Below are 24,857 nucleotides of genomic sequence, written 5' to 3' on the forward strand. Positions count from 1 at the left end.
GGACAAAGGGAGCTGCAAGGGTTAGAATTGGGGGGAAAGTGCCTCCCCTGCTTCCTCCAACCAGAGTATCTTGCTGTTGCACATCCTGAGAGTGGAGGTGAAGCGTTTCTGCTCATGGGAATTCTGGATCCAAACCAGAACATCCACTGTTCCCCTTTTGCCTCTCTCAATAGTTTTATTGTCACCTTTGAAAAATGAAAAGAAACAGACTCCCATTTTCTCCTTTAAGCACTTAACATTTCCCAATCATATGATATCAAACTGAGAAAATAAGAGCAAGTATCAATTTATTGTATTCAGTATATCCAATCTAAAGTATATTAAACACCTCATTATAAAATAAGCAAAAGCTGGCTGCTCTCTGTTACTAATCATTTCACAAACCAGCATTTGTGCAAGTAGCCAAACTCTATAATCTTGATTTATTATATTATTTACTGTAGAAAGATTCTGCAAGAGCTCTAACAGGTTCATCCATATTATGGTCAGATCATTAACCCAGAGATGGATTGGAGTTAATGATAATGAATTTTGACTTCTATAGATCACAAACTGTTGAGGATGTTTAGCAATTGTTTCCCTCCATTCAGCTTATCCAATTCATTATCAGATGTTTATATGTCATCATTATTCATAAGGATGTTGTAAAAACAAACATGCAAAAATAATCTATATTTAGTGTAAAAGGTTTTAAACCCACTTGTTTCTAAAAGCTGTTGGATTCTTATCTTTTAAGCAGGTTGGGTCCTATTGCTATGGCAACAAGAGTCCCAAAATAGTGTTCAATTCATGACAGAAAAATGGATAAGATCTTCAGTGACAGAATCTATTCAGCTGTCATAATTGGTGTTTTCATTCTCCAGGAATGCCACTATGCTCTTCCTAGTAGTGGCCATCTTTCAATAGAGTTACCTTTAAATATAACCCTGAACACTTTTTAAAAGGAATAGTCTTAACTTTCCAAAAGTAAAAACAATTCTGTGTTAGAGGGCAACACTTGGATTCTACCCATTATGAAGTTTGGCTTAATCTTTCCTTAAATGGCTGGCAATCCCTTGTCTCCAAGATTAAAGCTTCTTCATTTCTAGCATCTTTGGGGTTCATCCTTCTCTGTACTCTGATACTTTATTATTAAGATAGTTGTACAGCCCTGCTCTTTGAGATTCATGTTACATCCTCTCTTTTCACATCTCTCTTGGGGATCTTAGTTCCTAATATCAATGCTCCACTAAGGTATATTTGTTTCTTTCCAGCGTCTATGTTGTTCTTGGGCCTCTGTCTTGACTTTTAAAAATAACTAGCTACTGCATGCTTTCTCAACATCAGATTGTTAAGTTCTGTCTAGAGACTTCTCCTTGTTGCTCAAAAAGCTTCAGAATACAATCTGAATATACAAATCAAACCAAATCTTTATTACGGTCATGGACCAGCATAGGGGGTGGGTGGGTACAGTCATTTAAAATCTGAAAAATGATTTGAAAAACTAAAAAGAATTAAAAGTCTATAAAAATATAAAGGAAGCAAGGAAAGTCTAAAAGAAGGCTTAGGAACATTAGACGGGAGTGGCAGAGCATAAGAGGTTAGCATATATATGACTATAACTATCAGTCTACAGAGCACTCTGATATGAGCGCTCATTAAATCTAGTTTGTGTCCAATGAATTTTGAGCACTGCTGTGCAGAATCTGCCAACATTGTATGTTGTAGCAGGGCTGGTATCTGAAAGTAGCAAGAAGGTAAAGAGTTGTCCTGTGCACCCTTATGCAGTAATGGTTAGATGAAGCTAATATGGATGTCTCTGTAATACAGGCACTGTAGAAGCACATGCTCTGTTGTTTCTACTTGTCCAGAGGTTTCTTGCCTTTAACATATAAAGCCACCACACCAGATCTTTTCCATAATTGTTACATTCTGCATGGCACTCTCTCATATGATAATAAAATAATTTTGTTCTTCAACTCACAGGGATTTCGGGGTCTATCTCCATAATAAAATGGGCTGTATTGCTATTCATATAGTTCAGCTCCAGAATTTCATATGTAGGATTAACCAGAAGGATATTTTGACGGACCCATCTGCAACAAGCATAAAAAGTCATGTTATTACATCATTAATAAGTACTGGGATTGATTCAGGTTCTACTGAATATTCTGATAAGATTATTCTTGTGTATTTAGAAAGTAATGTAATGATCAATGCAGAACAAAACTTTTTACTATTACTAGCAGCTGCCCTCTTGGATCTTAAGCAAATATTTCCTATACCTGCTATCTAAAATCTTTTAATTGTCAGCCTAGATCAACAGGGGCCTTAAGCAAACTAAACATTCATTCTACCATTGAATCCCCTCTTCTCGAGTTATAGCTGTACCAATATTTAAATACCTGTAATAGGCACTGAATGGAATTCATAAATCAATTTTAACATTTTGAACAATGTGAAGTATCACATTATCAGTGATCACTGTTCCTCTATTATTAAATTGACGCCTAACAGATTTATAATCAATGTAGCTCTCTTTTCAAGACTAATAGTAATATATTGTGGCCTGACACATAGATAGATAGATAGATAGATAGATAGATAGATTCTTTATTGTCATTACACACGTGCAACATTGCACAAGTGCAACGAAATTAGATGCCATCCCTTAAAAACAACAAAAGCAAAACAACAACAACAACCCACAAACCACATTCCAGCCACACCCACACCCACACCCATCAATCTCCCAAGTCACACTATCGAGTTACAGCATTCAAAAGGGCCACAGCTCTCGGGTAGAAACTGTTTTTCAGTCTATTTGTCCTTGACTTGATGTTTCTATATCTCCTGCCAGACGGCAGTAGTGCAAACAGACTGTATCCCGGGTGAGATGAATCCTGCAGGATGTTGTTTGCTTTCCTAAGACAACGGGAACCGTACAATTCTTCCAAGGATGGGAGAGGTTGACCAATAATCCTTTGTGCTGTGGTTATGACCTTCTGGAGCACCTTCCTCTCCCTAGCTGTACAACTGGAGAACCAAGCACAAATACAGTATGTAAGAATGCTCTCTATGGAGCCTCGGTAGAAGGACACCAGCAGTCTCTCACTCAGATTGTTCTTCTTTAAAAGTCTGAGGAAATAAATTCTCTGCTGGGCCTTCTTCACCAGAGCAGTGGTATTTGCGCTCCAAGTCATGCCCTGATCGATAGTTACTCCCAAAAACCTGAATTCCGCCACCCTCTCCACCCGTTCCCCATTGATATGCAAGGGCTGAATGTCCGCCTTTTTTTTCCTGTAATCCACCACTAATTCCTTGGTCTTAGCCGTATTAAGAGCCAGATTGTTCTCTCCACACCAAACACAGAGCCGCTCCACCTCGTCCCGATAGGCGGACTCATCCCCTCCTGAAATGAGCCCTACCACCGTAGTGTCATCAGCAAACTTGATGATTTTGTTGCTGGAATAGATGGCTGTACAGTCATACGTATAGAGAGCATAGAGCAGGGGACTCAACACACAACCCTGTGGTGAGCCGGTGTTAAGGCTAAGGGCTGTGGACATATGTGACCCTACTCTAACCCTCTGAGAACGTTCTGACAAAAAATCCAAAACCCAGAGACAGGTGGAGTTGGAGAGTCCAATCGCCTCTAGCTTGGACACCAGTCTATGGGGGAGGATAGTGTTAAAAGCTGAGCTAAAATCCACAAACAGCAGCCTCACATAACTCCCCGGCTGCTCCAGATGGGACAGAGCAGCATGGAGAGTGGTGGTGATAGCGTCCTCTGTGGATCTATTTGCCCTGTATGCAAACTGGTAGTTGTCAAAAGTTGATGGAAGACAGGAAATAATATGACGGCGCACCAGTTTCTCAAAACACTTCATGATGATTGGAGTCAGTGCAACTGGTCTGTAGTCGTTCAAACTACTGATTGTGGATTTTTTAGGCAGAGGGACAATAGTTGACGACTTCAGGCAGGGTGGGACAATAGACTGGTGTAAGGACTTGTTGAAGATCTTAGTAAAGACCCTCGCCAGCTGATCCGCACAGCCCTTCAACACCTTTCCAGTGATGCCATCAGGTCCAGCCGCCTTCCTCGGATTCACCATCCTCAATACCTTTCTCACCTCATGCTCCTCTACCGTGAATGAGGGGCCCCTATGGGCTGGTGGCTGTAATACCGGCGTCTCAGGTGGCTCCTTCTCGAAGCGAGCAAAGAAGAGGTTAAGCTCCTCCGCCAGCAAAGGGTCACCGTCGACAGCACCAAGGTTAGGTTTGTAGTTGGTAATGTGCTGAATCCCCTGCCACATCTGTCTTGTGTTGTTGCTCCTTAAATTATCCTCAATCCTCAGCCTATAATCCCGTTTTGCCTGTCGAATACCCCTCTTCAAGTTTGCTCTTGCCACACTGTAAAGCTGCACCTCGCCTGACCTGAAAGCCCTGTTCCTTTCCCGCAACAGGCCCTGGACCTCTCTATTCATCCAGGGTTTCTGATTGGGATAAAACCGGATGGATTTGTTTACTGTGACAGTGTCTGTGCAGTGATTGATATAGCACAGAACTGCCGCCGTGTGCTCCTCCAGGTCTGAACGATCGAAAATATCCCAATTAGTTCTCTCAAAACAGTCCTGCAGCTGGTGAATAGCACCTTCAGGCCAGATTTTAACAGATTTTAATATTGTGGGAGCCCGTTTCCTGAGTGGGATATATGCTGGTACCAGGAACAAAGACATATGGTCGGACTGGCCCAAGTGTGGCAGCTGTAAAGCCCTATAGCCGTGATTTACATTCGAATAAACTTTATCTAGTGTCTTGTCCCCTCTTGTGGGACATTTCACATGCTGATAGAACGTTGGGAGCACTGTTTTAAGTTCTACATGGTTGAAGTCTCCCGCAATGATGTGCACAGCTTCAGGATACTTGTCTTGCTGGCTGCTGATAAGGCTCTGCAGGCGTCCCAAAGCCAAGTTGGCATTGGCATCTGGTGGCACGTACACACCAGTTAACATAACAGCTGTAAACTCCCTAGGGAGATAGGCTGGTCTACATTTAACAGCCACATATTCCAAATCCGGTGAACAGTGACTGCCCACAGTCTTAGAATTATTGGACCAGCATTTGTTCACATATACGCACAGCCCCCCTCCTCTGGTTTTTCCGAAGTCCATGCCTCGGTCATGACGATGTACCACCCAGCCTTCCAACTGAATAGCTGTGTCTGGTATGGACGGTTGAAGCCATGTCTCAATGACAAATAAAACGCAGCAATCTTTTACAAGGCTGTTCTTTGCTGCCTGCAACCTCAATTCATCCATCTTGTTGGCAAGAGATCTCACATTGGCAAGAAATATGCTGGGGAGTGGTGGTTTAGATGGACTCCTCTGTAATCTTACCAGGACGCCAGCCCGACAACCCCGCCTTTGCCTCCTGTCTCTACGCCGCCTTCGCCTCCTCCCTGGAGGCATAGTAATCCATGGAGAGCCCGGCGGCCTGGCTACTCCCACCGGAACGTTATCTGGGCGAAAATAATCAGCTCTTACAGCTTGTTCACACTGTAACCCGACCTTCAGAAGTTCCTGCCTGCTGTAAATCTTTCTTGCCCGGTCAGACATACTCGGACCAAGTAAAAATAAAAAACAAAACAAAACGCTAAGGGAGAGCACTAAGCCGCAGCGTCTATGCGCGCCGCCATCTTCAGAAAGATTATACCTTTGATCCAGTTTTCACCATAGGGTGAGTTAATTTAATTTATTGGTGTGACGGCCTGTTCTAGATGGGGTGGCATTCTGCCTAAAGAAGTAGGCACATAGCTTGGGGGTATTCTTTAACCCACTGTCATTAGAGGCCAAGGAAGCCTCAATGACAAGGAGTGCCTTTTTCCAGCTATGGCTATTCGTGGACCAATATAGTGTGGTATCAGTAACTTTTGTTCTGGTGACCTTGCATTTGAATTACTGCAGTGTATTAATGTAGGGCTACCTTTGAAAATGGTCTGGCAGTTGCAGTTAGTGCAGAATGCAGCTGCCAGGGTATCAACAGGGTCAGCAAGATGTTAGAATGTAGCATTGCTCCTTAAATCACAGAACTAGCTGTCAGTAAGCTACTGGGCCCAATTCAAGATGTTGGTAATGGTCTAAAAAAAAAAAAAGGTAAAGGACCCCTGACAGTTAAGTCCAGTCGCAAATAACTCTGGGGTTGCGGCGCTCATCTCACTTTACAGGCTGAGGGAGCCAGCATTTGTCCGCAGTCAGTTTTTCCGGGGCATGTGGTCAGCATGACTAAGCTGCTTCTGGTGCAATGGAACACCGAAACCAGAGCAGCGCATGGAAACACCATTTACCTTCCCGCCGGAGCAGTACCTATTTATCTACTTGCACTTTTTGGCATGCTTTCGAGCTGCTAGGTTGGCAGGAGCAGGGACCAAGCAACGGGAGCTCACCCCGTCGCGGGGATTCGAACCGCCGACCTTCTGATTGGCAAGCCAAGAGGCTCAGTGGTTTACAACTGCCCTAAATGGCTCAGTGGTTTACAAAACCCTAAATGGCTCAGGGCCCAAGTAGCTAAAGAACTGCCTACTCTAAGCCAACCGACTCAATGTATGGATTGGGTTATTATAGATTGCTACTTTGTGAATATTTTAGTTTTGCATTTATTTTTTTTATCACGAATGTAATTTTGTACTTTATCCTTGGTTGTACATTGCCCTGGACTCTGTTCAAGGAAGGGAGATAAATACAATAAATATAAATAAATAAATAAAGCTATGTATCAATTATAGAACTGTTAGTACAGAAATATAACAAGAAAAGATCACAAATAGCCATATAACAGAGTCCATAAAAGCTACAGAGTCTACCCTCAGTAAAACTGTACAAAAATTAATGATGCCCAAACTATAAATGATGATACCTGTATTTCCCTTCAATGAAAAAAACTGCAAGGGAAACTTGTAATTAACTGACTCCTCCAATAGCATTTGATTTAATGCCATAAACCTGCAATTCCTCTTGATCATTGTGTAACCTTGAGGACTCAAACAAGATGACCGCTCTATGCCTTCCACTTAAAAGACGATTCATCCACCCCTTTTCACTCCCAGCTTTTTGTCCACATGTGTTAACTACCAATTGCTCTTTGGGCAGCCTTTGTATTTATGACTGAGGCAGAATTATCAACCTTTAAGCTTCAATATAAATTAGGTACTCTGCTCTATGTTGTGGTTGTGGTGGTCTTTTTTTAAAAAACAACAACTTTAAAACCTTTAGTAATTTATGAAACCAAAACCATATTTTTTTAAATCGCCCAACCCAACAATATGTACTTCTTCCTCAATGCTCTTGCATTTCTTGAAAATGGACGTACAAAAGATACAGTGTTTTTTTAAAAAAAACTGTTTTCCAAAGGTAAAGGTCACCTGGTATTACAACACTGGTTTTATCTGGATTGCGCTATAATTTCAGAATGATTTCAATTAAAAAAAAATGTCACTATAAATCATAGGACAAGAGCAAAGAAAAAAGCAGATGCTGGATGGGACAAGCTAAAGGTCTATGATGGAAAACTGTGATTGCAAGCACGTTGCTGTACCTGATTGCATCCTCACAGCTCCCACTAAGACCTCATTCTGAGAAACAATATGATTGAATTATACCTGAGAGAGAGAGAAAGGGTGCAGTGACCTTACTGCAGACTCCTTATCTCCACCGATTTTTCATAATAGTAAAGATTTAGTCAAAGAAAAATTTACAGGCCATGTGATTTCTGCTGCTCTCTCCCCCTGCTGTGATTGAAGCATTCATAAGATGTTGCAGCTCACAACACGATGGCAATCTTCGTCATGTGAGCGGGACCTCTCAGAGCAAAAGTTATTGAAGCACAAAGTACTATTTGTCCTTAAGGAGGAATAACAGAAAATACCTGAGACCTATTCTCCCAACCTGTGTAACTTCAGTTATTTTCTATTATATGGTATATTTGCAGAACCTGGCTACGAGGCAATATTCAAGGGGTCTTTGTCAAGTAAATGGAGAGATAGAGTAGTAGCGACTCTGAACTAGGATGTCCAAAGTATCCTTCACATTTAAAGTCTGTACAGAGTTTCAACAGAGTCAAATGATTAAGGGAATCAGTCCAGTTCCATTACACTGCTTTATACTGATCTACACATTGCTCCTCAGGCATCAACCAAGCTAAGCTGATGATCTTTCTGGCTGCAATCATTCAACTCCCTTGCAGTCATCTCCAAAACAATCTCTTCTAAAACACCAAGGTGTTTAAAACACCAAGATGAGGAAGATAATAACATATTATATAATAAGATATTGCACTACTATTTCATATTTCAGCATATTTGAACTAAAGTAAGGAACAATCCTACACTTACTTTCCAAGTTCACATTCTGCTATAGGCAATTTTGTGGACCGAGGTCTCTGTGCCTTCAGTTTCAGTGCATACCAAAACTCTCCATGCTTCTCTGACTGGAATACAACACTGAAATGAGAGATATAAGTAGTTGTGACTAAAATGACTTTGCTGTGCACAACAGTTCTAAAGGTTGTGGTGTTCTGTGAGGGCTGGGGCCATTTGTAAAGGTGGTGGAAAAGCCCATCACAGAAACGTTATTCTCATTACTTCCCTCAACTACTACCAGGTGGGGGGGAGGGGATCACAACAAAAAGAAATGGGGATCAGTAATAGTAGTAGTAGTAGAAAGCAAACATTGAAACAGCTGCCCCTTTATTGGCCAATGGATGAGGCCAGGGTGGTTGTTATTCTGCCATGATGTTCTGCGGGAGCAGCCTCTCAGTGACCTTTGAGTGGAATATGCATTCCTTCAACTTTGAAGATGGAGCCAAATGCCCATTGTGGCAGGGTAGGGTGGGGTGGGGTGGGGTGGGAGAAAGAAAGCTCCTTGCAGCTGACTGGTCTTCCCCTTGCCATGATGCTCTATTAGACATGACTTCATATTAGAAATTTAGTTAAGCATCCGATAAATAAGTGACTTAAGAGTTTGGCAGAGTTCAGTAGTCTGGTTCAGCTGAAGACTATGAAAACATGCTATAAGGCAGGAACCAAGATCAAAAGGTCAGCAATCTTATTGTTTCTAATTATTACACCGCAGCCTCACTCGGGTTTCCGTCGTGATTAGACGTCTTTAATTTAAATGCCCTCCATATTCATTAAGCTGTAAATTATTTTTAGTTCACAGGAATCTTGAAACAAAAGTCTTGGATCACATCATTTATAGTAAATAACATATGGAAAATAATTTAGCCATCAATCTGTAGTTAACAGGCAGCATGAGAAAGCAGCTCCAACTACAGAAAATGACTAAATCCATTCTTCATTTATAAGTCAGTTCTGCTCAGCGAAGTGCAAGCTTTATTAAAATGATGTTTCATGGAAAAAAGTAGAATAAAGGCAATTAAATAATATTGCTAAAGTGACAAGAAGGACGATAGATCTAGTGAAACTCTGTTTTAGCAGCCACAACTGTAGATCTTACCTTCCATCCAACGCTCCAGTAACAGCTGGAGAGTACTTTACTTCATAGTGAAATGTTTCTTTTGGCTGGAGAACAAGGCTTCTTTCACCACTAAGTGTAACAGGATCTATTAGTTCCACTTCTAATTCCAGAATATCAGCTGTGGGATTGGTTACAGGAATTCCAATGCAAACAGTATCCTAGAAAAGAAAAAAAGACCATGTGTCCTTAGCTTTTACCAAACATGTCAAGAAAACAATGCTTATTTGAAACAGTTGGCTTTACATCCACTTTGCCAGATCTGTTTGCTGAATGCATCATCACAGTGGTGAAAGCGTATCCACAGAAGCACAAGAGAATGAAAGAAATTGCCACAAAATGGTACAAGCATACAGCAAGAGGTGTTCAAGCCTGAGGCCATCTACCTGTCAGGAATATTTGTGGGTACTGAAGAAGTAACAACCCATGCTAAAAAAGCAACTCCTGACTTTTGTGCTCATGAGATATTCCATGGGGACCTCACATAAACAGGCATTATTTCAACCAGGAGAGATGCCAAATAAGTGCTTCTATAGTTGCTTCATCACAACAAGTGCTAGGAAGCTCAGTACCATTCCAAACTCAGAAAATCAGAGGGTGGAGGAAATCACTTCATCCCAATATTAAACCCAGTTACAGAATTCCCTTTTGACTCATTGCTAGGCCAAACATCAAATGAGAATATGCAAAATTTCACAAGCCTTGATACAATTCAGATGTTTGATATGATTTTACAAGATGAAAAAAGGTTTGTAATAGGTGAAAAGTAGCCTCAGGTTCAGTTCTAGGGTTGATTAACGCATGCATTTTCATCAGTTGAGATAGATGGGTATATAAAATCACCTCAATACAGAACAGCTCCAGTCTTCCTGAGCTCTATAAGAAAATCCGGGCAGGGTGGGAGGTTGGGGGGCTCAGGATTTTTCTGAGACATCTCAGAAAGACCAGGCTCAGTCCAAATGCTGGTGCCTGCTTTTCCCAGCAATGCCTGCCATCGGCTTCCCTCCTTCTGCTTCTGGGATTTCTGGAATCTTTAATTCCTCCTAGTTTAATGGACTGGGCACAGAGGAATTAAAACTACAAATCCCAACACCCTTGGTGGTGATGAAGGAGTCTGAGATTATCAGAAAGCTCCATTGCATCATGAGAACACAGGGAAGTTTAGAAGGGTTCTAAACATTTAAAGAGGGACACGGGTGGCGCTGTGGTCTAAACCACGGAGCCTAGGGCTTGCCGATCGAAAGGTTGGCGGTTGGAATCCCCACGATGGGGTGAGCTCCCGTTGCTCGGTCCCTGCTCCTGCCAACCTAGCAGTTCAAAAGAACGTCAAAGTGTAAGTAGATAAATAAGTACCGCTCCAGCAGGAAGGTAAACAGTGTTTCCATGCGCTGCTCTGGTTTTGTCAGAAGTGGCCTGCGGACAAACGTCGGCTCCCTCAGCCAGCAAAGTGAGATGAGCGCCGGAGTCATTCACAACTGGACTTAACTGTCAGGGGTCCTTTACCTTTAGCTTTTAATGTTTCAAGGGTTATTTATATAACAGGATTACTGCTGGCCTTTGAGGTGGTTCATATGTAAAACTGACAGTAGGCATGGGATGACCATAGAAAGGGAAGGGGAGTTTCCATTCTCACTTTTCTATATTAGTAGGTGGGAGGAGGACTGCAGATAGCACTGTGCAAAGGCAAGTCTGCTGATCAGCTGTTCGCTCTGTTGATGTCAACAGCCATTCCTCATGGAAGCTGCCCTAACACTGCTTTAGTCATTCCACCTTTTGTATTTACTTTTACTGATATAATAGCATGTTAATATTTGTAGACTGCTTTGGAAGCCTATATAATGAAAAGCAGCACAGAAGTGCAAATAATAAAATAATAAATTACACACATAATTTATTATATATTGTGGAAAGGATACACACACACAAACACACACACACACAAACACACACACACACACACTTTAGGATTTATATCCTGCCTTTTTCTTAATCCTCAAAGCAGCTAACAAATCATATAACAATAACAGCAACAGTATAAACTGGCCACAGATCCTTGCCACTGCATAACAAGAAACAGTTACCAGTGACTCCTCTCTGACAATCAAAACTAGGAAGCAAATGGGTTTTATCTCACACAGTATAGCAAAATAACCTTCAATTTTTGTTCTTAGCCCTCATTACTTAGCAAAAGAAATAAATAAATGATCACAACCCCATAATATTTGTTTTAGAAATATGCTGCAAAGGGAAGATCCAGTCCTTTCATTGAGATGCCCCTATAAACAAATAAAATGCTACACCAACAGTGCTAAAGATAGTTCTGTGGAAAATATGGATCATTCTATTTATGTATAGTATAATAAAACAGGATGGGTGGGGTATGTGTGTAAATAAATGAGAAAGATAACAATAATAAAGCTTAGGCAGGAAATTTACTGCCTTACAAGGAGTGTGGTATATCTTTGCCTGCTGCCCTCCATAAGACCCCTTGCATTTACAGAAAACGGCAATTTAGACTAAATATGCATTTAAAGCATTTAATGTTTTACAGATGGCAGAGTTATATCCACCTAAATCATTCGATAGCCTTGCATCAATAAGACACATTTTAAGGTTGCAATGAAATACTTTAAGGCTCAGATGAATCATTTTACTGCTGTAAACAAATTTTAGAGTCCCATTAACTTTTTACCACTAAGGGCTTCATAGCAAAACCTTGTAAAAGGAGCTTAAGCCGAGAGTTAAGAAACAATTCATTATTTTTAAAGAAATCCTGTTTGATGAACCTGGCAAGAGTCTAAACACTTGCTAACATCTATGAGCAGAGCAATGCTACTCTCCAGATCCATTAACAGGAGGAAGATAAGATGGAGCAGAGGTGCCTTTTCCCTTACAGAAGAGGACCTGCCCTACCCACAGATAGTCCCACAGGTCCTGAGCTGCTGCTGGTGGTTATTTCACAGGTAGGAGCCAGTGCTGTGTCCCTAAAATGAGCATTCTGGGAAATGGGGAGAATAGAGACAGCATTGGATTCACTGAACCCAAGGTGCTTTCAGTTGCTGAAGAGAACCCAGGAGTTCTATGCCAGCCTGGATCTGGGTGCATGTAATCTCCCTGCCACATTGTAGCCAGTGAAATGAAGCCCATGAAAAACAAGGTTTTCAGTTGCACTTATTCAACGAAACGGTGTAATAATCATAAATGAAGCAAAGCAGACAAATTTCAACCGTGCTACTAGGATTGTTGAGTGAAGCTTGAAAATATCATACTTGTCAGGGGTTTTAGCTAATGCACCTGGAAGCTCTTGACGAATACAGTGATACCTTGGGTTACATACGCTTCAGGTTACATACGCTTCAGGTTACAGACTCCGCTAACCAAGAAATAGTGCTTCAGGTTAAGAACTTTGCTTCAGGATGAGAACAGAAATCGTGCTCCGGCGGCATGGCAGCAGCAGGAGGCCCCATTAGCTAAAGTGGTGCTTCAGGTTAAGAACAGTTTCAGGTTAAGTACGGACCTCCAGAACGAATTAAGTACTTAACCCGAGGTACCACTATACTAGGGATACTAGGTGCTGGAGAAGGGTGGAAATGTTGGGGAAAGATTGTTGCCTTTGTATACTGCTTGTGGGTTTCCAAACAGGATGCACACTTGATGGGTCTCTGACTAGATCCAGAGGAGCTCTTAGATAGGGTTGCCATATTTCAAACAGTGAAAATCCAGACAGAGCAGTTGAGCTTTTTTTTAGTTTTGCTCAAAAATTCACAAAATGTTTGGCAAATTCACAAAAAAAAAAGTTTTTGAGCTATTTTTAAGGGAAATTGTCAAAAACGACGCTACCAACATGGGTTGCCATATGTTTGGATTTTCCCAGCCATTTTTGCGATTTCCGCCTGACTCCAGTATTCTGGATATGTCTTGGAAATTCTGGACATATGGCAACCCTATCTTAGACATTTTTTCACACTGCTCTATACCCTTTGGGGTTTTAAGCTGCATGCTTATAGCTTTAATATTTTCCAGCTATCAATAAATAAACCAAGTGATAAGATAATTGGCTCAGGAACATGTGTGTTGGGAAAGCAGCAATGCTGTCTCGCATTTTCTTCCACTTTTGAAGTAATTATAGAATTTCGGAATGCTCCAGTTTTCTGCATATATTAATTAAAGAACTGCTTCACAAAGAAAGTGTGGTCTACACAAATTGTTAATATCGCTACATCTGCCAACATTCAGCTCCTTCGTAAGTGGTCCTCATTTAGCATGTTTAATTGAACTCCTATTAAATTTTATATGGAATATTTTCCCAACATTTGGAAAGCAGAGACCTTTTCCTATGCATTTTTGCCCCTTAGGGCTTAATTGCGAAGATTCCATGCGAAGTTGTTACAGTGTTAATATTGTAGTTTAAATTCCACTGGTTGTTATCTAAACTACAGAAGTTTGTGTGAGGAAGCATTAGAAAGCACTCAACATATTACTCTTTGCCATTGAAAACATAATACACTGCAAACTTATTCACAAGTGTGTTTTTTAGATAACAGACGGAGTGAAATATAGAATTTTTAGAAATATCATTGAATTGAATTGCTAAACATATCTTCAAATGCGTACGTTGCAAAGGACTCTTGAACTGTCTCTTTACCCCCCTGGTCATTGTCCTAAAAGAATGCCTGTAAAATAGGGTACAACAAAATTACATTTGAAATAACTTAGGAATCTAGGTTATAAATATATCTAATAACATAAATACATATTTTGATTTGAGGCCTTGTTGCAATAAGGTATCATTCAATTACCAAGAAGTAGTGAAGGCCATAGAATTACAGGGGTGAAAAGGAGCAAAAGTTCATCTAAGCCAGGTCAACTCTCTGCCTCAGAGTTTTTCCTTCCTTAGTCAGCAGTTTCAATGCATGGTTTTCCATGGCACCTGCACAATGCTGCAACAACAATTTATATTGCTATAGTAATTAACTTTGTACTAATGTAAAGAAATGTGGTAAAATTCAAGCAACTTTTTGAAAAATAGTATGTCAAAATCTGCTTCCAACAACAGGAAATTTGCTGAATAACCAAACTGTTGATGTTTGCCTCATATTAAGAACTCCTGCTGAGCAAACACAATGATGAGGATTTTGTTCTCTTCAAAAAAACAAACTGTTATTTCCCGAGCATTATCTCCCACCCAGCCCTAGTTGTTTTAAACCTTATGATGCATTTAATTTAGCTCTCAGAAAAAATGCATAAGCCCAGAGCAGTTCCAGACACTGAAAGAGAGTTACTGCACATTTATGTCAGTGAAACAAAACATGTCTCCATCTTATTCAGCAAATTAGTTGTTGAATTTCAGATAGCATTTCAACACACACCAGGTTTTATGGAATTGTCTCTACAACTGCTTTAAATCAACTTTCAACTGCATTAATTTATGCAGCATTCAATGGGATGATTTTATGTTTAAAGCTTACAGAAAGGACTGAGCTAATGACAAATTAATAAAAAATGTTCTGCTATTTGACATGTTAGGCAACTCATTTTCATGAACATTAACACACGTCTAACCATTCAATGAATAGCCCTCTGCTGACCATTTTTCAGTCTTCCCGGGTTTATTTGAAGACAGTAGATATTTTATGATCTACACTAGCCACCTAGTGATGCACCATAGAATTGATTAATGTAGTATTTTGCAGCGACTGTGTACATATCAAATATTTTTACACTAGACATAGCTGTTTATTCTCCTTTTGATGGTTACTTCTTATGATCCGTCAAGATGATCTGAACAAATTTATTTTCTATACAGAGCTTTTAGTTAGAATGACTAACAGCAGCCTTCTCAAAGTTGAGATATTTGCTCATCAGCTACCCTACCATTGTTGTTTCACAGAACACTGTCAGGTGTTGTGAAGTGCACAATTTCTACAAATTAAAATCCACCTTTAAGATGTGGTTCTCAACTCCGAGAAACATTATTATTATAAATATGCCAACTCAATTTGAAGTTTATGAGAAAATGTCCTCTCATTTAAAATGACAAAAATAAACATTTATTACTTTCTCTACATCCATAACGATATGCTCTGTAACTATATTGAATAGGTGTACATTTATAAAGTTATCAGTAGGACTGTCACTTAGTTTAATGTGAAACCAATCTAATAATATTAATAATACCGCACCATAAGAATTCAACACAATGAAATCGCAGGTGGCCTAGAGCTGAAGAGCAGAGGATAAAACTGTAAACCGGCAGACTAAAAGAAAAACAACTGGAAATGAATAAAAAGCATTAAAAACAAACACAGAATGGAGGGGGGAGGGGGATTCTCCATAAGAACCTTGTATAGTCTAAAGGAAAAAGAAGAGAAAGCAAATGAATTGATGGACAAATAAATCAAGTAGCTGTTGTTTGCTGAAAACAGAAATAAATGAAGAAATAGATAAACAAATCACACCAAAAGCTTTACCAATGAACCAAGGGAAAGGGAAATGATCCTGTACTGACCTCTCCTAAAAGTTTGCAAACTAACACAAAATGGAAAAAAAGAAGAGGGAGATAGCACAAATTGATACGAGTGCTGTTTTTTAATTGTTAAGAAACAGAAAATAATTGGGAAGGATGCCAATAGTTCACTGCTCTTATAAATGCCTTGATTTCCAAGGCACAATTTGCAGATGGACAACCACATGAAAAATATGGGCTCTTGGCTGACCCTCAGGTGGCATGCCCACCCGTCTTCCCCAGGACGACAGGAGCTGAGGTGATAGTGAGCCAGGCAGGAACTTCAGAACTATTACATAAGTCCCCGGCTAGCGACATGCGAAGCAGAGCTTTCCAAACTCTTCCATGTTGGTGACACACTTTTTAGACATGCGTCATTTCATGACACAGTAATTCAGTTTTACTAGCAAACTGGAGGTTAAACTAACCCCTTTCCAGCCCCGGGAGGAACATGGGGAATGTTTTCGCAACACACCTACACACTGCAGTCAACATGTTGCATGTTGCGACACACAGTTTGGAAAGCTCTGCCCCAGAGGCTGTAGGAGGAAGGAGAGAAGTCAAGATAAGCCACTGTTCCTGCCTCTTCCACCAGAGGGAGCTTCCAATGGATCAGAGTCACTTTAATAAACAGCAGGAACTCTTAAATTCTCAAAACGTACACCAGATCCAATTCACTATATACTGAATTATTTTGGAAGCAAGAAGGTTTTAATAAAGCAAGTAGACTTGAAACCCTCAGGGCTGTTGGCTACCCTGCCAAGGCTGCTAAACTACAAAATGATTTATATAACCATTTAAATTTCATGTTGTTTTTACAACCTATGGTCACACAATAAAATTCTGCTACAAAAGCTACAGAGCAGAGTATATGGAGCTAAATCATCATTCAAGGGGGGCTAAGGTGAGAAAATGAGAAAGGTGAATCCAGGATCTAGTGTCTAGGATCCAGAATGGTCCAAACAGGAAATGAATTCAGGGGGAAATAGAGTGAGGGGAGAGTTTAAAATTGAAATAGTGCATTCTGAACCTCACAAGGAAATAAAGAGAAAAGAAGGAGCAGAAGTGGGGGTGAGACCATATAAATAATACAGCTAAACTGTTCAGGACCAAGAAGGCTGGTTCAGAGAAAGTGGCCAAGAGCAGCCTAAAAAACAGAAAATGGGACCTGCCCAAAGGAAGAAATTAATCCCCTTAAAAAGATGGCAAAAAGGTAAGCAGGCCTGCAGAAGCCTCAGAACATGCAAAAATAATATTAAGCAAAGAACTGAGTGACCTCTAGCACTGGCTACAGGCTCCTTTCAAACCCCCCTTTTCTGCATTCTACTTTTCCTCATTACAATTCAATTATGTATTGGTAAATGATAGTCACGGAGCAAACACCTGCAAAAGCAGTTTTCCATTGTTTTAGAGGATGACACAATCCCAAGTCTTACTGGGGCACAGGGAGACTCATGAAGATCATCCAGTGCTGCTAGCCACATCCAGTAACAGATCTTGTACTTTATCCACACTGGGGTCTTAGCGCAACTACAGCATGGTCATGATTCTGCTTCTCAAACTCCAGACAGATATTTCTTCCCTCAAGACAGACATTCAAGCCGACTTCAGGCATGAGGAGAATTTCTTGACCAAACTTTCCTTACATTCCTTCTGGGGTAATCATATTTACAAGCACATAGATTTGCTTCCCAAAATTTAGCTCAGTAACAGAGATGGTTTTGTTGGGTTTCAGTTGTTTTGTGCATGCCACTCCAATGCTTATTTACTAGAGTGGTCTTTTTCGTAACTGGGATTAACCAACTCATTGTCTCAGTACACACATCAGAAAGAAGAAGCAAACATGGTGTTGAGAAAATATATTGGTATGGCTATCCCTATACAGTATTTTACCATGCAAAATGCAGCCCTCCCCACAATGTGAGCTTGTACGCAGATAAATTAAATGGAAATTGGCCCTTACTGAAATTTGCACTCCTCATTTTCAAAAGTTAAGCACATCTGAACATCCTCTCAACAAACACATTTTGTTTGCTTTTTCACGCACAGCATGATCACTTATTATTAATATTTTAACAGCACATTTCAAGAACGACATACATTCTTAGAGAATGTTTTCAAAACTGCACATAGGAAGTAGGTATTTTTGTTTTGTTTTTTCCATTTCTTCCTGAATAGCTGTACTATTTTCTCTTACTGTCAAAGAGAGTGCAATGGTTTGCATATTAAAACAAACACCTTTCTGTTTCAGCTGCAGATGTGGGCTGCTGGGCAGCTTATATAAACAGATACTAAATTTCCATAATGCATTAATGACTTAAACCTGTAGAAATAAAGCCATAATTGGAAAATACCTGTAAAACAGCAAACTGTCAAACTATCTGTCAGCTATTTTTATGCTGTCTGATAAAAATCTGGCTCCTGTTGAAGGCACAGACACACCAACACAGATCTTTAAAAGCATGCCATCACAGGAGTTCTGCAGAACACCATGATCTCATTTAGCAGGATTATTGGGTTTATGATCTGTGGTTTCCCAATTCTGAACACTGTACGCTCCACTGTGAGTTTTGATTTCAGATAAACACCAAGTCACATTTAATATTATTCTCATTAACACTTGTTCTCCTCTACTCTTTTCATACAGAAACTATCTCCTTAATTTTGAGCATTTTTCCTGGGTCTGATATCTTTTAGGAAGGCATTCACTCTATGTTGACTTCAGCTCCTAAACCTCCATCTATCTGTATGGTGAAAATTTTCTCCCTCGTTTCTAAAAGTGGAGCAAATCAATCTGTACTGAAAATCAGAACTAGGTCATATTCTCTCTAAGAAGAGCTTTTAAAAGGAGAGCAACACACAGAGAGAAACAATGGTGTTGTTCAAAATGTATATACAGTATGTAAAGTTTTTTGTTCTTACAAAGTAATACTCATACCTTAAACCAGTGTACTCTGGAGAAGAAAGTACAACTTTGTATAAAAACACCCCAAGCATGAGCTCTGACAAGCTTCAGATTACACCAAACTGACCTTAGCTATAGTCTCCAATGCACAGCTTCTACAATACATTTTACCACCTCCTTCAGTGTTGTGGGCATCAACTCCTCCTACAAGAAGGCATTAACTATCCCCTAGACCCACCCAGTCAGTCCCTTCTTGCAAGATCTTTAACAGCCGTGGAGGACAAGAGCCGAGAGGGCATGTAAATTATCACATGAACCTATCCAAATGCACAGCAAGGAGATCTCTTTGGGCCATAAGTGAAAGTAATCTTACCAGAACAGCACATTCAACATGTATAGTTTTTTCTGGTGCAGCTGGTATACAATTTATTTCCAGGGAAAACCAGACTTTGCTGTACGGTGCACTTTGTCCTAAACAGGTCAAGAAACAAGGAGGGCAGGGGGGAAACACAATGAATCTTGAGTATTAACTGAAGACTTAATGCAGACATGAAATCATTTCCTGTATGGAAAGCACTTATGCCCCTTAATATCTAAATTCTATAGCCTTGGATCCAAATTGCAACTTAGGGGCATGCAAAGCCTTGCACTAGCTTCATGAAATTGTTGTATTTTTAAAAATGACATCCACACTCAGCCTGAAATATTAAGTTTTCCAGGTGACAGAGAGGGTCAAGAGGCTACAGTTCAAGACAAACAACTCTGAGGTACCCCTGGTCTCACTGAAGTAATTGCCTGATTATTTGGATACTGGCTAATATAGCCTGACATTCAAAATATTTGAACCAAAACAGCTTAATGATGGAAATGTTCAAGAACCTAATGTCATTTATTTACATAGCCATGTATTTGAGATACATTTTTCACTTACAAAAAGCCAAGAGTTTTGTCCACGTCCTTTAAACAAAGTCATTTGTCCATGGAGCATCCATTAAAACTTTTCTCACCATCCAAAATCACTATCTAGAGAGAATTGCTCAAGGTACAAGACCATGTGTCAACGGGTTTGCTGTTGCCAGGAGCAGAGCAGCTGAGGGTAAGAGAAAGCCCCAAGACAACCTTTGATTAACCACTTCCACTTCCCCAGCAACAGGGAGAGAAGCAACATCAGGTAAGACCAGCGGATGACACTGCCCATGGCTCAGGCTCCACCTGTCTCATGGAAGTTCTAGGATGGGTGAGGTACTTGCTGGGGTTACAAAAAGTGAGTTAAAAGCGCAGCAGGCAAGGCCAATTAAGACTCCTTGTCCCCACTACTCTACCAGAAATAGAGAGAAGATACAACCTCCTTCCCTCTGGGTCTGCGGTCAAGGACAGGCAGGGTATAAAACTACGTATGGGAACTGGACCCATTTCTTGCCACATTTATAACTCTAGCAATTCTCCCCATCACCCCATTAACTGGATATTGGTAATCTAAAATTCTCTTTGTGACATGCAGTTGCAGTCCTTGGGAAACAAACATTAAAAGGCTGAAATTTTCAGAAGCTTTTAACAAAATCTTCTAAACATGCACTCCTTAGAAAACTGAGATCATTGTGTTGTTGTGGGTTTTCTTTCTTTTTAATCTGCCTTAAAGAATCAGGCCATCTCTTTTAGTTTGGAGGTTCCAGTTCCCTAACTTCTATAAATTATTTTGCATCAGATAATTTTACATAGCTTCAGTATTGTTGCTTAAATATGTTGAGAAAGACTCTCCTCCCTGCAAGAGAGGGGAGTGGTTGTGGGCGGGAGCCTGAGCCCCGCGCATAGCAGGGGGCGTAGCCCCCTGCCTCCACCTCACCTGGCTGGCGCCCACGCCCCTCGGCAGGCAACCAACCAGGTGCCTGTGAGGGGCGTGTTCCAGCAGCCTTTTGCTGCGGCGCCAGCCTCGCCCCGGCCTCATTCTACGTCGTCGTCTCACCGCGAGTCACCCACCCTCCACTCCCTTTAAGTTAGGGCTTAGGTCATTGGCCTTGCTATGGACCTTAGGTTGGTCGCCCTGGTTGGCTAGGGGGCCTGGTAGGAGTTTTTCCATTTGGCATTAGGCTTTTTGGTTTCTTCGCCTACCTCGTAGCAATCGTCACAACTTTCGTGGTATTGGTGGGTAGGTTAGGCATTGGATTAATGTGTTGTGGTGTCGAAGGGCTAGGTGTGGCCATCGCCTATGCCTTCAATTTTTGGGTATTCCGTTAAAGGAATCCGGCGGTCGTGTATTCTGTCCGATGCCTGCTTGGCGGGAGGCCATGGCACGACCCCCGGTGACGTCAGGGGAGAGCCTATAGTTGGATTGGCATCAACAGGCTCCACCTACTGGTGAATAAACCCACTTGTTTCAGATATCCAATGCCTAAGCCAATACCTTTTCACTGCTGTAATCAATAAAGTTGTGGCCTTTTCTTGCCCATTAACCTTATATCACGTGTCCCTGTGTATTCATTTCACACTGCGGGGGTCGGGTCCTCGAACCACAAGTCAGGTTTGAAGTCACACAAATTTTTAGGCAACAACCTCTGCAAATTATGCTATTCATAGATCAATGTTTCTTGATTGAAAACGTAAGAATCCCCTTATGTTTGTGGCTTGGAGCTATACCAAAAGTAACATTCTCTTGTTTAATCCAAAAGAAAAACATTTTTAATGGTAATTATATCTAACATATTTATTTCAGAATGTGACACTGACACACACACATACATGCAAACTTTGTATGACATTTATATTTAACTGGAAAAGGAGAGATGCCTTACAGGATCAGACCACAGTCTGCCTATCTACTGTTTTGTTTCCCACAGTAGTCAGCCAGACTCTACATGTTTATCAAGTAGACTGGTGAGAATGCAACAACAAAACATCTTCCACAGCAGGGAGCAAAACAGCTTTTGAATATAAATGGAAGAAGCTTCTGTTTCTCACCCAGTGTGATCTATCATCCTAGATTCTACCATTTCACACCCACCTACGTGAAAATACATAGGCAATAGGAATTAGTAATTTTTTCAGGTCAGTATGTGGGTCATATAAGTTACAGGAAATGTATTGTTGGCTGAAGTACTGAAAATGAGCCAGAGGAAAGCTGTACAAACTATAGAAGAATGCAAGCTAAGTTGGAGAAAATATGTATTTGATGAAAAATAAATCATGCCTTCTTTAACAGAGAGTTGGTTAGATGGCTGAAGGAAACTAAGTGGAAATAACAGCACTTGATTTTAGGTAAGAGGTCTTTTTTAAAAAAATCATAGGCCAATTAAAAAATAAATTGGAAAAATGTGGACTAGCAAGTGTGCACCTTATGTGATTTTCCTCTGGTTTGGCAAGTTGTATCCAAAAATAGCAATTAATGGATTTTTAATAATAGGTGAGAAAGTTATGCTTTATTTATGATTTAGCAAAGGGTTTATGGCACTGGTTGTGGTAAATACATAAAATGCCTTTATTGATTATTCATCTGTTTATTGGCCTGTCTATATTCTTAGGACTTGTGTCAATCAACCTCAAAATACTAGTCTGTTTGGATGTTTAGCTTGTTTTAGACTGACCACATCATTATATAAAAGAAGCTAATTCTGCCTAATATAAGATTCAGCTGGGTTGTTGTTGTTTTTTAACAATTTCAGTGTGATTATCTCAGGGAGATAATGCAATGCCACTCCAGTTTAAAATCTGAATCACCTACATGAAATAACCCCTTAAAACAAGTATTAATTTAAGTCCATTAATATTAACAATAAGGCAGCCCTAATTACATAAGCATCCCTGCAATTATAGAGAACAAAAAGCTGCAATTAGGCAAATCATACTCAGCCACATACTACATGTACATTTGAGATTAATGGGTTTTCATTAGACTATTCTTTTGGAAAATACATTCTCAAACATTTCCCAGAAACTGCTAATAATGAAATAAGGCTCTGAGGGAATATATCACATGACAATAAATAGAAGTAAATATAATGTCCAACAAATTGACCAACATAATTATTTTAAAATTTGATAGACCACAATAAAGCAGCAGGTAGTAAAGAAATTTAAAATGTACAAATTTCAACTTAGTTTTCAAAAGAAAACCTGAATTAAATATTTCAGTGAATAAAACCTAGGACTAGATAAGTCTATGATCCAAGTTTCATTTTTGGTCTTTAAACTAGAAACATGTACAAAGAGATTCCAAGTTCCAAGTGATCTAATTTGTTAAAAGTTATCAGCCATTCTTGGTTATTTTCTTTACAAAAGGTTTGTTTTAAGAAAATATATCATGTCGCCTTCATTATATTATCTTCAGGAAAAAATTTACATGTTGTTATGTGGTATCATAGCAACTCAGAAGGACTACAAATATTTGTCAGTCGTGATTGCTAAAAATATTCTCTAAGAAATAATATTCCTATGTGGAATGCCTGATGCCTGGCATGCAACATCAGTAAATGTGGACTGTGGTAAGAAAGTTTAAAAAGTTAGACATTTTCCATTAGCCATTATATCATTTTTTTTTCTTTGCAAAACATAGGACCCTCGTTTATCGCAGCAGTACATAATGCATTTTTGCCTTTGTCTTATGAAATCTTTCACCAATTTGTTGGGGTTGGGTTTTTTTTTTTTTTTTGTAAAGCTTCTGGTATAGTTTAAATAAGATCCTTCCCTTTTCCCCATTCACTCATGCTCAGTTTGCATTAACTACTATGCCAATTTCACCTCAATGCTATTGCATAACTTTTATCCCCAATTATGTATTTCAACCTTATGTTCTTTCTTTCACCCCTTCTCTCCATGCACTGTATAATAGTCTGCACTTCAAGTTTTTCATTTTCTCAGGGTCACTAGAAATATAGGATTATAGGCCAAGAAATAGGAATCATACTTTTCTCTCTACTGCAAAAGTAAAAGGAACAAAACACAGTTGTAGCAAATATGTGACTAGTTGCATCAGTAACATATTCAAAACTAAGATGCACTGTAAACTCAAATAACATGTGCTGTAATAACATATAGTAAAGAGCATTGCTTAAAATATTTTCTAAAAATATGAGAACAAATTACTGATGACAAATATACAGTGTGAAAAACCACATGGTAAATGTTATAAAATATGCATTGAAAACAAACTATCACTCTGTGTTGCAAAAAGAATTTGGATTTAGAACAAACATTTGAATGATTCAATGAAGTTTGCACCAACACAATATGAACTGAAGACTCATACATATGGTTGCTAAAACAACTAAGGGTCATGTAGCACCCTAAAGAGTAACATATTTATTGTGTCATAAGTTGTCATGAACCACATCCCACTTTATCAGATGCATGATTGTGACTTGCAAAAAAATGACACAAAGCAATTTATTTTCAACTGAACAGTCACAAACATTACCAGGTTTCCACTCATAGCATAGTAATGATTTATAGTTACAAACTGGTTGTGAGAACAATTTAAACTGCTCCCTGAATGAAGTATAATTTCAATGGAAAGGTTTCTATACTATTCTGATATATTATTTGGTCTAAAAAGCCTCAAGTTTGATTACTGGCAATAGTGTTTTAAATACAAACAAGCAGTTTGTATTTAACCTAAATAAGTATGTTTCTCAAAACAACAAAAGACTAGTCAGCTTACATCCAGGCAGTATGCATTATTTAAAAAGGCACATGGTTTAGTGTATAAAATATGCATTTCACTGAAAAATGAATGATGATAGAACATCCATACAGACTGATAATGAAATTACCCATAATAAAAAACCTACCAGTGTTTGCTGCATTGGCTTTTTTCGGTAGTGCTCCTGATAATTTCTGAGGGATCTGTACACCATCTGTCTTCTGTTGCTGTTCTCCATCTTCAGCAGCAAATACAATTACACCTGAAACAAATAGTTACCAGATGTTCTATTAATCAAGGCATTCA

General features: G+C 39.7%; 1 protein-coding gene across 1 annotated transcript in view; it reads right to left on the reverse strand.

Annotated features, from left to right (window-relative positions):
- Positions 1 to 24,857, reverse strand: part of CFAP47 (cilia and flagella associated protein 47) — a 180,768-nt gene that overhangs the window by 53,418 nt on the left and 102,493 nt on the right. The window contains exons 50-54 of the mRNA XM_083612236.1: positions 24,700 to 24,813; positions 19,293 to 19,390; positions 9,492 to 9,670; positions 8,369 to 8,476; positions 1,964 to 2,075 (exon numbers count right to left, since the gene is read on the reverse strand). Of these exons, the coding sequence (XP_083468362.1) occupies positions 1,964 to 2,075; positions 8,369 to 8,476; positions 9,492 to 9,670; positions 19,293 to 19,390; positions 24,700 to 24,813 (611 nt within the window). The remainder of the gene's footprint in view (positions 1 to 1,963; positions 2,076 to 8,368; positions 8,477 to 9,491; positions 9,671 to 19,292; positions 19,391 to 24,699; positions 24,814 to 24,857) is intronic.

The sequence above is a fragment of the Podarcis filfolensis genome, assembly GCF_964270895.1.
Source record: "Podarcis filfolensis genome assembly, chromosome: 4".
Taxonomy (NCBI): domain Eukaryota; kingdom Metazoa; phylum Chordata; class Lepidosauria; order Squamata; family Lacertidae; genus Podarcis; species Podarcis filfolensis.